This window comes from Adiantum capillus-veneris, chromosome 6 (genome assembly GCF_014529385.1).
Source record: "Adiantum capillus-veneris isolate H3 chromosome 6, ASM1452938v2, whole genome shotgun sequence".
Taxonomy (NCBI): Eukaryota; Viridiplantae; Streptophyta; class Polypodiopsida; order Polypodiales; family Pteridaceae; genus Adiantum; species Adiantum capillus-veneris.
In genome coordinates this window covers 134,939,818-134,952,442 of record NC_140936.1, presented here as the reverse complement: position 1 = coordinate 134,952,442, position 12,625 = coordinate 134,939,818, and the positions used below count along the sequence as shown (strand labels likewise).

Below are 12,625 nucleotides of genomic sequence, written 5' to 3'. Positions count from 1 at the left end.
CTTCTAATCGGGCCAATCACGTATAGTGTCAATCTTGACCGGGTCCATCTGTACTCCTGCTGCTAAGACGATGTGTCTCAAAAAGTGTATCCCCGGTAAGAAAAATTCACTCTTCTTGGCATTGATTACTAACTTGTGATCACGTAATGCCTGAAAGACCTGTAGCAGATGGTGTCTATGTTCTACCTCATCCTTGGAGAAGACTATAAGTCATCAAAGAAAGTGCCAACAAAAGATGTGTACTCTCTGAAAATCCTATTCATCATTCGGTTTAAAGTCGTTGTAGCATTGGTAAGGCCAAAAGGCATCACCAAAAATTCATATAAACCGAAGCTCGTCCGAAAAGCTGTCTTGTAGACATCTCCCCGGTGATTCGGATATGATGATATCCGCTTTTCTAATCGATCCTGCTGAAACAAGAGGATCCATGTAGTCGGTTAAGAATATCATCGATCCTCGGAATCGGAAATTTGTTCTTGATGGTGATTTTATTGAGAGCTCTATAATCAATGCACATTCCCCAAGATCCATCTTTCTTTAAAATCAACACACCGGAGAGAAATAGGTGAAGTACTCGGATGAATAGGACCCTTTTCCAAGAGGTCTTTCACTTGGCTCATAATCTCTTCACTCAGCTCACATGGTAAGGTGGCCGGTTCTGTGGTGTGCTTCTAGGTGTCAGATCAATAGTATGATCCTCAGGTCGAGATGGTGGCAACTCGCCTGGCAGGCCCTCAGAAAAGCAATCGGTGTCACAAACTGTTGACGTGTCAAAGCCTTGAAGAATGGAGACAACTTACAGATGCCGGCCAAGGGGCCTAAACCCTAGAAGAAGCAGAAGCAACAGAAGAAGCAGCAACAGATTTTCGCAGTTCACGCTGACCTGCTGACATGGCAGATTGTACGGATTTCCTGATTTTGCACTGACATGATGACTTGGCAGACTGTACGGATTTCCGCGTTTTGCGCTGACTGCTAACGTGGCAAGTGTACGAAATTCCGTGATTTTCGCTGGGAGCTTTTTGGCATTGCTTTTGAACCATAAGCTTTTGAGTTTGAAGGCTTTTCATGTAAACTGCTTTTCATAGGCCAAGGGCCTTTAAATATGTGCCAAGGGCTCATTCTCTGGCATGCTCCCTGGAGAAGGTGCAAAGTCTGGAGTATCGGCTTGTACTAAGTTGATGCAATATAAAGAAATACCGAAAGGGGCGCCAAGGTTTGGGGCCAATACTCTCTGGGGTGGAATTCCGCCACTCCGTGTCGCGTGTCATCTCTCTCTCTCTCAACTCAGTTGTTATTGAAGTGCTGAAAGTCTGTTCGGTTTGTTCTTTTCTATTGGCACGTGGTGCCCGTCTTGTGACAATCGGCATGAGTGTGGAGAAAATCTTGGCGTTCTTTATCAGGTCAAAAACATATTCAACCTTCAATCATCATTCAGTTCTCTCCAGAAAATCGAGTAAAGAAGTTGAATTTCCTCAAGTACAATCTCTTTGCCCTTCATTTGTCAAAGTCGCTTTCTCAACCGGATAGTCGACCACGGCGTTGTTCTTATGGTACCAAGGGATTTCTCGGAGGACATCACAACCTTCCTAAGGGCGTTACGTAGAAGTCCTCGTGCCCTAAATACCCCTGACATTGCAAACGAAGTTTGCCAATGATCGGTGTAATGGTAACATCCCGTCCGGGTGCCGCTAGAACTGCCTCCGCCTGTGGCCTCAGCATGTCGGGCGTAATTCCAAATCGAGCCGCCGATTCAAGAAGTTGGCCTTGGCTCCTCCATCAAAGAAAAAATGAGGGCTTCCTGATCTTTCACTTTGCCCCAAGGGCGGTAAAGTTTTGTACTTTCCGTTCATCTAATTCGGTTCGGGCCCCACTCAATGTGGTACCAGTTTTGCTTTCATTTGCCTTTTCTGCCACGTTCCTCTGCTGTACTAGGACTCTCTAGCCTGTCTTCAGTCTGTTCTTGCTGTGCCTGTTTGGGGCACTTTGCGGAGATGTGTCCAAATTCCCTACAAGCAACACACTTCCCCTCTTTGAGATAGATAGCCCTTTCTCTAAGAGTCAGTCGGGGACGTGTATCTTTCTATTCTTTATCATGGGGACTGTTGCTCTTTCTACTTTCATTGTGAAAGGTCTGTTGGGTTCTCTGAGTCAAGATCTCCTCAGTGGGGTAAGTCAAATTTCCCAAATGTATCGCAAAACCCCGTTTCGCATGACCCATCAATTTTTGAATAGAATTTAACTTTTGTTCCAGGCAGTAGTCTCGAATCTCTGTAGGGAGTCCACAGCAAAACCGCTCGATCTGTTCCTTAAACGAGACATTCTTAAATGAAGAGGTTGGTAGAAAAGAGTTCCAAAATCTCTCGCAATAAGCGTCCAAAGAATCTAGGTTGTATATCTTGTTCGTACTCCCTAGTCAACCAAGAAGAAATAAAGAGCCTTTTGAATTTCAACCATTTAAAGACAAGATTTTTGAAGCCGACCAGTACACGAGGGGCTTGGACACTGCTTTTGCCAAGGTCTGCGAGGCTTTAGAGAAGTCTCAAGAACGACATAAGAAGGTAGCACATCGACATCGACGAGATTTGAAACTAAAGGAAGACAATTGGGTGCTCTTACGTTTTGAGAAGGCATGCCTAAGGAAACAAAAGGGACAGGAGCGGCTTTTTCCAAAGCTTAGCATGAGGTATTATGGCCCTTTCCAGATTAAAGAAAAGATAAATGATGTCTCCTTTCGACTCAAGCTGCTCGATGCTTTGAAGATTCACAATGCATTCCATGTGAGTCTCTTGTTTTTACCTTGAAGCATTCGGTTGTTTTGCATTTACCTTGCATTCGGTTGTTTTGCATCGTCTACTCCGATAGATCCTAGAGATCAGCAAGATTGAATCTGGTGCAGAGGGATTGCACAAGAGGGGAGTCACTCTGCTCCTTTGTCAACAGATTGCCTCAGTTGAATAAGGTCACTAATGTCCCCTTTAGGTTTCAAGGATACTATTGGGCTGACAATATTCTGTTGTATGACTTTATGAAATGGAATTCCCGAAATTGAATATGATTGAGTTGTACTCTCTCATTTGACTAGTTTGAGTGCAGGAACTGAAAGACGAAATGACTGCAGCATTTCGGTCTCATAAATCTCTATAGACATGATCACAATAAGAATTAGTTAATCAGGCATCAGTGAGGTCCGGGATGGATCTATATGTGGTTACTAAATCCGTTGCTTGCAGTCATGGTCTAAGATTTGGAATGAACTTTTATATGATTGATTTGTCATGTGATGTCTTGTGATGTGACTGTCGTCTTTGTACAAGTGCTAGATGTGTCGTGTCTAGTACGTCGCTACTTAGAGTCAATGTCCATTGAAAAGGTTTCTGGCCTCTATTTATTTTGCAGGCGTAATCGAGGGCGATTACAATTCTTTCAAAAGGGGGGTATGTCACAAACTGATGACGTGGCATGACCTTGCGGACACGACATGCTGACATGGCAGTGTATGGAATTGCTGACGTGGCACTGTACAAACGTTCGTTTACTACGCTGACCTACTGACGTGGCAATGTACGTTACATGCTGACGTGACACTGTATGGACACCCGCTTTTTGCACTGACAGTGCGGATGTGGCAGAACCGTACGGAAATTCCGCTTTTTGCGTTGACTATTTTTGGCAGCTTTTGGGACTAAGTTGCTTTTGAGATTACTTGCTTTTGGGACTCTGCTTTTAGCACCCCTTGTAATGTTTATAAGTAGCCCAAGGGGGCTCACTTCTCAGAGCATCTGGACACAGAGTCTGAGAGCGAGCACCCACAGGAGGTGTACTTTGCTCAAAGATTAATATAAAAGAAATACAGAAAGGGGCGCCAGTCTTTGGGGCCAATCTCTCTTGGCACGGAACTACGCCGGGCCGTGTCGACTCTCTCTTGAATTGTGAATTGTTTTGAAGTTAATCTCCATGATAGAATCTAGACTTGGGTGTCCAAGCTTGTTACACCAATACTATTGCCACATGCATCACACTGGACCACAAATGACTTCCTGAGATCTGGTAAAACAATCATGGGATTTGAAGTCAACTTTTCTTTTAAGAGACTGGAAGCTGAAATCTCTTTTTTGGTCCATCTAAAAGTGGCCTCGAATGTCATCAAAGAATGTGTCAACTAACTTTTGACGGGAGTGGAAAATCCGGTCTATCATCCTATTGAACATAGCAGGAGTATTTGTAAGACCAAATGGCATCACTAGAAACTCATAAAGACCAACCGTCGTTCTAAACGCAGTCTTGTGCACATCCTCTGGCCTTATACGAATCTGATGGTACCCACTCTTAAGGTATATCCTACTGAAAATTGCAGCACCCTCTAAATGGTCAAGAATATCATCAATCCTTGGAATATGTTCTTGATGGTATTCTTATTCAACGCATGGGAGTCAATACACATGCGCCAAGAGCCATCCTTCTTTTGCACTAGGAGCACTGGGGAGTAAAAAGGTGAAGAACTAGGCTGAATCATCCCCTTCTCTAAAAGATCCTCAACTTGGCCCATAATCTCTTTCTGCTGAGCCGCACTAACGATATAGGGAGGTCTGTTTGGTGAGCCTACACACTGGCACCAAATCTATCACATGGTCCTCAGTCTCTCCGGCGGCAATTGTGACGGTAATGAATCAGAAAAGTAGTCATTAAACTCTTGAAAAAATGCTAACCTTTCTTTATTTGACACACATAAATTTGACTGACAATTATCTGAAACATCACGTGCAAAAATCAAGTACGCAGAAAGATGATTCCTAATTACAGAAGTGATAGCCGAAGCAGATACAATAGGGACAGACTCCCCTTTGAGCTTTACATCCAGAACATTAGTTTTGCCCCTATGTTGAAGGGTGATATTTTTATTGAAGACATCCAGCACTCCATGTATACGGAACATCCACGAGATTCCCAACAACGCATCGCACCCTTCCAATGGCATGAGCCAGGACATGCCAACCTTGCCTCTACTGTGTAACCTATCTCTTTGATGCCCAGCTTCATAGCTAACTCTGGTGAGATAAAGTTCGCTTTGGCACTTGGATCAAAGAAAATAAGTGTCGTCTTGTCTCTGACTTTACCCCATGCTCTGCATAACTCGCTGGCATCCATGCTTGGCTTGTCACCCACCATGTCTGGCACTAAACCTGTCATGGGCTTGGGCTTCTTTCCTTTCTTGTCCTCTTTATCATCTGAGTCAGCTGGTCTTTTCCTTTGTGGATAGTCTGTAGCAAAGTGACCAGGCTGCTCGCATATAAAGTATTTATTCTCAGCCATCAAGAAGTTCTTTTCCTCGAGCGACTTATGTACAACATGCTTCCTTTTCTGTTTCTTTGTCTACGCTCCAGAAGTCTCGGCTAAGTCATCATCCTTGTTGACCTTTTATAACCCATGTGACGCTTCAGGAGCCGTTTTCACAAAGGGCTTCTTGGCTGAATTTTTCTTTTGCTGCCCCTCTTTCACGTTGCCCAGAAACCCACTGTCCTCTCCCTTCAACAAGGCAAGACCAGTGTTGGCAACTTCCATAAGCTAAGTGAGGGTAGCCACTTTGTTCTTTGTATAGTCATCTCGAAGCCCTTTAGGCAGCCCACAACAATACTTCTCAATCTACTCTGTCAGTGGCACAAACCTGTAGGAGGTTACTGAGAGCAACGCTTTACAAAACCTCCGATTGTACTCTTGTAGGCTCTTGCAAGTAGTCGCAGTGAGTTGGTGCCAATCCGTCATGACATCGGCTTCAAATTCTTTTGATAGCCATGCAAATGCAAACATTTTCTTGAAGTATACCCATGTGGCGGGTGCCTGTCCTTGCATCAATAGTGTCAACCACCATGTAGCGATGGCCTTTCAAGAAAGTGACAACTTTCCTGACCTCAGAGGCCTCTGTAAAATTCCCCCTTGCATAAACTGTATCAAACTGCTGGAGGAAAGTAAGAGCCTTTGCTTTATCCTCAAAGTCGCTGAAAGTATCAAACTTTACACTTGCACCACCTTCTTTGTAGGCTTTTGGCTTTTCCAATGCCCCCAAATTGTTATAGGGAATTGTCTGCAACATGGGCACGTAATAGGGATCATCGGCATTCCTTGGCCATTGACATTTTGCGTCATAAGTGCCACATCTGGTTGTTGTCCACAAAAACCAGCATGCCAAAATTGCCCTGTGGCACCCCAAACTGGCTCTGATTGCTCTGAAAGCCTTGCTGCATGCCGATATTACCATACATGGGGTTTGGCATCATGCCTTGCATACCCCCAAACATTGTTCCTGGCATATATTGTTGGTTTCCAGGCGCATAACCAGCCATACTTTGGAACACAAATCCACCCCGAAATACCCAGGATGTACCGTGGGTGGTGGAAAAATCTGATGCATTGCCTGGAAATTGGTTCCCTGTCCATTTAATGCAACATGTGGACTCTGAGAGGTGGCGGGATGAACTGGAAAAACCTATGGAATTGGCGTCCTAACCACCTGTTCATGGACAGAAGGAACCTGTCTTGGAACCCCAAACGACTCTGCAACGTGCGAGTGCTCCCTATCTTGCTGGGACGCATGAAGGACCTCAACTTGAGCCTCAATGGGCTCTACTCGCTGTGTGAGTTGCCTTGTCTGCTGTGGCACTGGTGGCACTTGCAAAAACTCCATAAACCTTGGATTCTGCACCAGTCGAGGGAAAACATTCACAGCGGCAACCAACTGAGTCCTGAATGCATCATCTTCAAGTTGCCCAGTCATAAAGCCCTACACTGGAGAAGCATTCACATCAGCAAGAGGTACAGACAGGGGCGGCCGTGAACTCTCGCCAACCTCAAACACTGTAGGAATTGCCTGCCTATCTTGCGAAGAGGAACCCTCTTCCATAATGCCTTTCCCTTTGTTGGCCATAGTGTAATCCCGCATTCTTGTACTCTGTGTCTTCACCAAAAACCAACCAAGGCTCACTTCTTGAGAAAAAAGTGATTATGTCCTGGCGATGGAACCATGAAACAGGCCCGTAGGACGGTAGACTTTGGCTTTCACCCAAAACTTTACTTTAAACTCTAGGACACAGAGAAACTTTGCAAATAAAAACCTGTTGCTGGAATCAATACTCAAAAGAACATGGCCTGGAAGCTAGAGCGCTCCAAGCAGACGCCGACAACCTGTTGGCCCCAAAAACTGGTGCCCCTTTCGGTATTTCTTTAGTCTTATTGCAAAAACCGATCCGAACACTCACCTAACTCTCACCAAGCTGCCCAAACCTGTCCATGGCTGTAATTGCAAGTTTTGACCCAATTTCGCCAACATAACGACGCAAAACCCCTATAGGTTAAAAGTACACGTCAAGGACGCTTTCCCTTGCGGTTTGGAAGCTTTCCAGTGAGCTCAGGTCAATTTCAGCGTGCTCTAATTACCTGTTTTGTCACTATCAGGTGCCCAAAGCCCTGTTTACGCATCCCAAGGCTCCCCTCGCATTGCCCTGCAATTTAGGTGTGAAACCCTACACCTGCACAAAAACACAGCAGGCTGTAATTCTCTGTTTCGGATCGTTTTAGGCGGACCGAGCACGTCTACGCGTGTCTCAGGTGCTCCCGCACGCAATGGGACAGTTCCCCTTTGAAACAGACAACTTTTCACGCGAGAAAACTCTCCATTTTCACAATCCTTCACGATGAAACTGTGCGTACGTGTGGGGGATTAGCAATTAGCTAATCTGATTCCTGTTCAAAAGGCTCTTGCCTTGGCAAACACGCATAAAACCCCCAGACCTGTACATCGTCATCTAAGAAGCCCAACTAGTGGGGCATTAACATATGTGCAAAGGGGAGAGGAGATGCAAGAGAGCAAATCATCGCGCTGAAGGCAAGCTTTCCATTAAAGCTTCATCACCTACACCAACTACTCACACACACTCTGTAGTCACTTAGTAGGTAAAAATCAGCCCCCCCTCTCAAAATGGGTGCCCCCTCTTCTTGCAGACTTGGCAAGTGCATCTGCAGCCGCAATGTGTTCCTTATGCCTCTTTTGAGTTAATTTCCTAGTACCCACCAACTTATAAGTGTAGCAAGGGGCCTAAACGACTTGGAGTTGAGCCTAGACACCCTTTTACTGCTCGGATTTCAGTGTCGACTGCCCGACCTGCAACCTGCCCTTTCCGACTACGGGTGAAACTCTCGGCCGTCGGTCATTTCACATTGGCCACACAATGTCCGACCATTTGTGATTCAAAAAGAGGTCCCAAAAATTAAATAAAATCAAGGGAAAGAAACCAACAATTAAGGTTAGTGGTTGCCACTTCCTCGTGACAGTACCAACAGAGGCCAACATTTGCCAGTTGTGTCACATAGAGCCAGAGACAAAGTTACACATCACATATATCATTGTCTGGTATACTCTGAGATACGAGGCCGCTTTCATTGTCTATTCAGGGAGAGCTTTGGACCGCTGGTTAGAGTCATGAGATATCAGGATCAGAGATGCCTCGGATTGTTTTTGCTAGAGCTACACAGACACAAGGAGAGTCTCTTCAGAAGGTCAAGCAATGGAAGACATTCATAGAGGGAGATCACTGACTTCTTTAGTGCAAGGACTTGGCAGTCAAATGAGCAAGCTTCACAGTACACTTTGGAGCCCACCTATACCAGAGGTACATTAGTTGACAGAGCCATTGAGGTCGGGAGAGCTAGATGCCAACGTCTACGAGGGCGACCACGACATCGACGGAGGCTCCATCAGAGGGTCAGGACCATTCTAGCACGACATGGGAGATGTCTTATACGACTATTTACAGAGGCGGACATTGACGATGCTCTTCAGCGACCGATGCAATACTTTCTCGGACAACGCCCGATGTCAGGCATCCTCGGACATTGATGATGATGACGATGATTTTAGTTTTTCACTTTACTTCATTTTTATTTTGAACGCAGACATTGTATTAGATCCACCACGATCGTATCAGGTTGGTGTTATAGGTCCACCACGATCCACCACGATCGTATCAGGTTGGTGTTATAGGTCATTTTGGCCTTTTGAAGATGTTTCATATATCATTTCATTTCATTTCATCTCTCTCTCTCTCTCTCTCTCTCTCTCTCTCTCTCTCTCTCTCTCTCTCTCTCTCTCTCTCTCTCTCTCTCTCTCTCTCTCTCTCTCTCTCTTACCCTGGTACCTGGCCGTTTGCGAGGAGACCAACAGGCAGCAGCGGTGTGAAAGTAGAGCTTGCCCAAGCATGTGAAGGACGGGCTTCTGAGAGCTTGAGCCATTTTTGTCACTCTCTCAATTCTGTTCTATAAAAACAAAATTGTAATTGAAGGGCATCCTCTCGAAACAATTCATTTGCAATGGATGACATGTTTTTCCCATCTTACAGAAGAGAAGTGAGCATAGAAAAAACTTTCAATATCACAACCTTCTAAATGGTTGAAACAAACTACTAGCCCTGGCATACACTATCAATTTGTTGACAAAATGCCCCTCTCAAGGATGTGCTAAGAAGGTTGTTCCAAACACACATTCGAGGGAAGTATTACTATAGTTGATAGGTACTGGTGCAGACTGTTGAAAGCAATTCCTCTTTGGCCAAAGCATCATGAAATGCCTACAGCACTCATTGCATGCATTGCAAACACACAAGAAGAGGCATATATCCATTCTTGGCTTTGCCTTCATTTAAAATGTGAGTGTGGGTTTGGCGTAAGCCTATTGTAAGCAACAAAACTATGCAAAACAGAACATACATCTTTCCTTAAACACATTCCTAAAGGGCAAACATCTGCCAAACCGATCAAACAGCTTTCCCAAGGTATTCCAATCTTTCGGGGGGGGGGGGGGGGGGCTAACTGGAGATACATTTCAAATGTTGGTAGTCAATATTCACCACTACTTGGTGACAACCTATATCAACACTTTAACCTCTTCTTTCAAGTTTGATTTGTTTTCCCAATGACTGCAGATGATCGCACCGCGTTACGCGATTGCAAATGAGACAGAGAAATGGAAGATGAAGGCAGAAAACCATCAGCTCAAAAGGAATAGGATTACCTATGGAGAATGTATATCCTTCCAAGTTAGCAAAGAGGCTAATCGCGATGGCCAACAGTCATCCCATAATCACCGTCTGCAAGGCTCACCATGTGCTCTCCTACTGCCAACACCTCTCTCTCTCTCTCTCTCTCTCTCTCTCTCTCTCTCTCACACACACACACACACACACACACACACACACACACACACACACACACACAAAAGAGCATATGTGCGGTGCGTGCGTGCGAGGGAGAGAGGGACACAAAGCTCACAGCTTGACGAGCAACCCAGCTGATCGTTGTCACAAAAACTAGCAGCGTGCTGCTGTGGCTACCAAAATACCCCTCTAAGGGCACGGCTGGGTAGAACCCCCCTCGCGTCAGCTACGTTGGCAATTTCTCCATTAATGTAAGCAGCGTTCAAATTTCAAATTCGCAAACTGGTCTGCGTCTCAGAAAGCGGGGGTAAACTAGTCTTGCTTGGTGGCCTTTGCTATGGAAATTGGTTGCAAATCAGAGACAATATAGTAGATTTTAGTGGAATAGGGACACACGTAGATTCACATTAACCACATAGAAATAAAATAAACATGTACAGAGCATATTAAGTACTATAATACATAAGGTGAATTGCAGAACTGTGAGAAAAGAAGTGCGTATCTATTTGATATGTAGATTCACTGATTGAGATGGAGCATGTACTAGTTAGTGAGGAAAATATGTGGCTAAATTAATCTTACAAAAGCATTGATAAATTCAAAAAATACACAAAGTATCAAAAAACTAAAATTTCAATTGCACTACCAACGAGGGGATGATGACCATAAGATAGAGATTCTACCTGGAAGCTCACCGCCTAATAAGCCTCCTTATAGAGTTTCTCAAGCTCAACAAGAGGAGATTATGAGGCAAGTGCATGAACTGGTAGACAAGGCGATGGTGAGGCCTAGTTCCTCTTCCTTTTGTTCTCCAATACTTTTAGTGCAAAAGAAAGACAACACATATCTTATACGTGTTGACTATAGAGCACTAAATAGGATTACTATCAAGAACAGATTTCTTGTACCGTGGGCAGAAGATCTGTTTGATAAACTACAAGGCTCTACCTACTTCACTAGGATTGACCTTAAAAGTGGCTATCATCAAATAAGGACAGTGAATGAAGATATTGTAAAGACCGCTTTTCGCACAATGTTTGGTCTTTATGAATATCTTGTCATGCCTTTTGGCTTGACAAATGCTCTGGTCACATTCAACCGCCTAATGGAGAAATTTTTTAGACCCACCGTTTGATGATATCATCATCTACTCCAATTCTCTTGAGGAGCATAAGCAACATCTCCATGTAATCTTTCAAGCTTTGAGGGAGAATAAACTTTTCATTAATCAAAAGAAGAGTAGGTTTTTCCTTCAAGAGATTCAATACTTAGGTCACATTATCTCTCAACATGGTATCCATATGGATCCAACAAAGTTAGAGGTAATAAAAGAATGGCCTAATCCAAGGAATCTACATGAGCTGTGAAGCTTTATTGGTATGTGTGCATACTATAGACGCTTTATAGAAAAATTCTAGCAAATAGCAGGACCATTACATGACTTAATAAAGAAGAATGTTAAGTATACATGGGCTGCAAAAGAGCAAAATTCCTTTGACAAGCTCAAAGAAAAGCTTATCTCTCAGCATGTGCTTACACTGCCGGATCTCTCAAAAGCATTTGAGGTCCAATGTGATGCTTGTGGAGATTACCATGGAGAAGTTTTACTTCAAGAAGGGCATGCCATAGCATATGAGAGTCGAAGATTCAATTCCGATGGTGAGCGAGTGTTGGGCATATATGAAAAGGAGCTACTAGCTGTTCTACATGCCCTTGAAACATGGAAGCATTATCTTTTGGGGACTCCATTCATCCTACGAACGGATCACCAAAGCCTTAAGTACTTCATGACCCAAACCAAGCTTTTCAACAAACAAATGAGGTGGGAAAATTTTCTTTTGCAGTTTAATTTTCATATTGCTCATATTGCTAGCAAGCACAATCAAGTGGTTGATGCACTGTCACAATGACTGTTTGGAGGTGATAACAACATAAAAGTGCCCACCTAGCCAAGGCGCCTGTTGGATCAGCCGGCCAAAGTTTTGATGTGGTCACGTTATTTTTCCGATGTTTAATACATCAAACCTTGTAAAAGCCTAATGACAATCGTCTATGTCAAGTCTAAAACAAAGATGTAATTTTTCAAATGATGTATGTAAAGGTCCATGAGAAGTTGGCTGCCGGCCACTTTAGAAAGCCCTAGGTATATAATACACTAAGGTTAGTGTGAAAGACGGATTATTTTTTAAGATAAGTGACTATTGATGTACGCACAGGGAGCGACCTCTTGGCTCCAACTTGTAATCATCGCTATTGTGGCTACGGTAATCCAAATTCAGTTTTGTTTATTGCATTGTGTTCTTCTTACTCTGCTCTTTCATTCAAGTGTAAGCATTCAAGATTCGGTGTAGGTATCAAACGCAACCGTTGTGGCCTTAAATCGTTGTTTTGAGTGTTTATATGTATATTTTATGTTGTTTTGA

General features: G+C 43.9%; 1 protein-coding gene across 6 annotated transcripts in view; it reads right to left on the bottom strand.

Annotated features, from left to right (window-relative positions):
* LOC147456321 (uncharacterized) overlaps positions 1–10,521 on the bottom strand; it is a 30,598-nt gene extending 20,077 nt beyond the window's left edge. The window contains exons 1-3 of one of the 6 annotated variants that reach the window (XM_086514836.1): positions 10,318–10,521; positions 10,061–10,163; positions 9,181–9,306 (exon numbers count right to left, since the gene is read on the bottom strand). In XM_086514836.1, the coding sequence (XP_086370962.1) occupies positions 9,181–9,282 (102 nt within the window). In that variant the 5' untranslated portion in view covers positions 9,283–9,306; positions 10,061–10,163; positions 10,318–10,521. Of the gene's footprint in view, positions 1–9,180; positions 9,307–10,060 lie in introns of all 6 variants that reach the window. The other 5 variants (XM_086514837.1, XM_086514835.1, XM_086514832.1 and 2 more) reach the window with 5 other exon arrangements.
* Positions 10,522–12,625: the final 2,104 nt, after the last annotated feature.